This window comes from Cynoglossus semilaevis, unplaced genomic scaffold (genome assembly GCF_000523025.1).
Source record: "Cynoglossus semilaevis isolate Cse_v1.0 unplaced genomic scaffold, Cse_v1.0 scaffold154, whole genome shotgun sequence".
NCBI classification, from domain to species: Eukaryota; Metazoa; Chordata; class Actinopteri; order Pleuronectiformes; family Cynoglossidae; genus Cynoglossus; species Cynoglossus semilaevis.
In genome coordinates this window covers 1-2,815 of record NW_007585384.1, presented here as the reverse complement: position 1 = coordinate 2,815, position 2,815 = coordinate 1, and the positions used below count along the sequence as shown (strand labels likewise).

The window sequence follows — 2,815 nt, the reverse complement described above, 5'->3', positions numbered from 1 at the left end:
CACCCACTCACTAAAGTGATGGGTTAAAGCAGTGTTTCTCAATTATTTTCTGCCATGCCCCCCCAGGGGACAAAGGTTTTTTTTACACCCCCCCAAATTGATTACCATTAAGGGCCTAGTAATATTTACTTATTTATCTGTACAAACCACTGTATGAGTCGTTGGCGTCCGCATACAATCCCCCGATTAATAAAAGGAGCTGCAATGCTGCCATCTAGTGACTTTCACTTTCATATGCAGTCGTTTTTCCCCCAAAAATATTTTTAGGTCACACATCATTTGGCCAAACCCAGTCATCGCGTTATACAGAAGGATAAACAGGCTGTTTCTAGTCACACCTTAGGTCAAACTTTTCATCATTCGAGGAAAAAATTAGGTTAATATCAGGCCGATAATATAGGACGTGCGATAATAAACAAACAGAATGATATTTTTATTTCATTCCAGAGACCACTACCTGGAGGTGGGTCTCCAGCTGGAGCCGCTCGTCCTGTATGGACTGCAGGTCCTCCTTCTCGCCCACCTGCTCCTGGCCCCTCAGGCGCCCCTCCTTCAGCCTCTCCTGCTCCAGCTCCGACTTCTGCCTCTCCTGCTGGACTCCCTGCAGCTCCTGCTTGAGCTCCTTCACCTCTGCCAGCAGTCTCTTTTTGGTGGTCTTCAGTTCACTAATCAGCTGGTCTTTGGAGCTGGCGTCGCGGCGGTACGCTTCCACCATGATCTAGGAAGAACACACCAAACCAAGACGTTAAAGTGTGGATCTGGGAGGTTCTGGACACGACCTGAGAGGAGGCCCACGTGACGGAGAACGTTTTCCTCAGGTTCCTCGGAGTTAAAAAAACAAAAACTCCTGACTCCAACATGGGTTTAGTTTCGTCCAATCAGCAGCAGCGGCGGCAGAGATCCATTGTTGAAGTGATAGTGACAGTAAGCGTTAGCCGCTTACTGACAGGTTGTCAAAGACTCGACGACGCTCGTCATACAGACGACGCGTTGGCTATTGTTGTGAAATGACAGCCCATCTGGTCCAACTACACGCACTCCTACGGCGGCACCAGCGGATCTGGACTCAAACACCCCTCAGTTTCTGGAGAGAACGTCGGAGAACGTCTCACCTTCTGCTGTTGAAACTGTTCCTTCAACTTCTGCGTCTGTTTCTTCAGAACGTTGTTTTCCTGTTGAACAGCATCGATCTGCGATGGAACCAAAATAATTTTTTTTTTTTTAATTAGCGTTTATTATCGAAAAACAAGAAACTGACTTAAAAAAAACTAAGCTGTTCACTGATAGGCCGACTTTGACCTTGATGACCTTTAGATGTGTGCTAATACCAGCCCATCTTTTTTTAGTTTCTCTTGACCTTTGACCTAAGGTGTGACTAGAAACAGCCTGTTTATCCATCTGTATAAGGCAGTGGGGTGTCAAAAATACGGCCGGCGGGCTAAAACCGGCCCGCTAGGAGGTTCAATCTGGCCCGCCTAATGGGAAATGTTTCCGGTCTTTGTTCTCGTACCTGACCGACCTTGACCTGGACTCCCTGTCTGAGCTGATCCAAGACATCGGAAGACAGCAGGACGTCTTCTCCCAGCTGCTCGGTGCCCTCGTCCAGCTGCCTCTTGTTGGCCCGCGCCGCCTGCAGCGCCACCTCCAATACGATCTTCTCGTTCTGGAGGTACTGGATGCTATCGTCCTTGGCGCGGCCCTCGCCCCGCAGCTCCTCCAGCTGGCTCTCCAGCTCCAGGTAACGGGCCTCCAGCTGGTTGATGGACTGCTCTTTGGTCTGAAGGTTCTCCTGAGTGTTGGTCAGCTGACGCATCAGCTCCAGGTGCTCCCTCTGGAGCAACTGCAGCTGCGCCTCCTTCTGGGAGACGCTCAACTTGGCCTAGGAGAGAGACGGAGCGAGTCAAAAAAAACCAACAACATTCTGGTAGGTGGTGGTGGTTCGTCGGTACCTGCTCCAGCTCCCTCTCCATGGTGCTGGCTGCGGTGGTTAACTGGAGGAGGCGCTCTCGCTCCTCCTCGAACTCCTCCAGCTTGTGCTGCAGGTCCTCTTCCACCATGGACTTTGCGTCCTGGATCTGCTTGTAGGCTGCTTCCTGGGTTAGCATGTCGGCCTACGTCAAACGGTAAGAGAGTTAGAGATACGATACGTGTCACGATACGATATATTGCGATATATTGCGATACTACAGGCACGACGATATATTGTGTGACTTTAGTCCAAGTGGGATAACTTTTTTTCCGATATTCGATATCGTGATATGGTCCAAACACTTAATTTGTGATTCCGATTTCAACTGATACAATGCATAATATCGTCCGATAATATCGGTCGGCCGATACTATCGAACATCTCTACAAAAAAAAAATCCATACACTGATGACTGAGGATATTGATACAGTATCAGGAAAGGGAAATATCGCGATATGTTTGTGTATCAATATTTTAGTATTGAAAAGAGTGACCTCTGACCCCTTGGGAACATACGTACCTCAATGCCCTGCAGCTGAACAGCGATTCGTTCTTTTTCCTTGATGGAGCGGTGCTGTGTTTCTGTGAGCTGGTGCGACAGCGTGACGTTCTCCAGCTTCAGATGTTCCACAACGCCGATCTGCGTCATCTGTCCGGCCTGGAAACAAACAAAAAAAGACACGTTAAAATCGAGTGTCACAGACCGACGAATGAGGTCAGAGGTGGGACCAAGTCATTGCTTCGCAAGTCTCAAGTCAGAGTCAAGTCTCAAGTCAGGACGGGCAAAATCTGAGTCGAGTCCAAGTCAAGACCCAAGTGCTGCCGTTTCTGTTTCGAGTCCTTTTA

The 2,815-nt window shown here is 49.0% G+C and overlaps 1 protein-coding gene across 1 annotated transcript; it reads right to left on the bottom strand.

Moving 5' to 3' along the window:
• Positions 1–457: 457 nt before the first annotated feature.
• Positions 458–2,767, bottom strand: LOC103399047 (golgin subfamily A member 3-like; the record flags this gene model as incomplete). Its single annotated transcript, XM_008337794.2, has 5 exons — positions 2,490–2,767; positions 1,950–2,111; positions 1,511–1,879; positions 1,113–1,190; positions 458–718 (listed from the first exon to the last, which is right to left on the bottom strand). Coding segments are annotated over exons 1-5 (999 nt in total), but the record flags the coding sequence as incomplete, so codon positions are not given.
• Between the last annotated feature and the right edge of the window lie 48 nt (positions 2,768–2,815).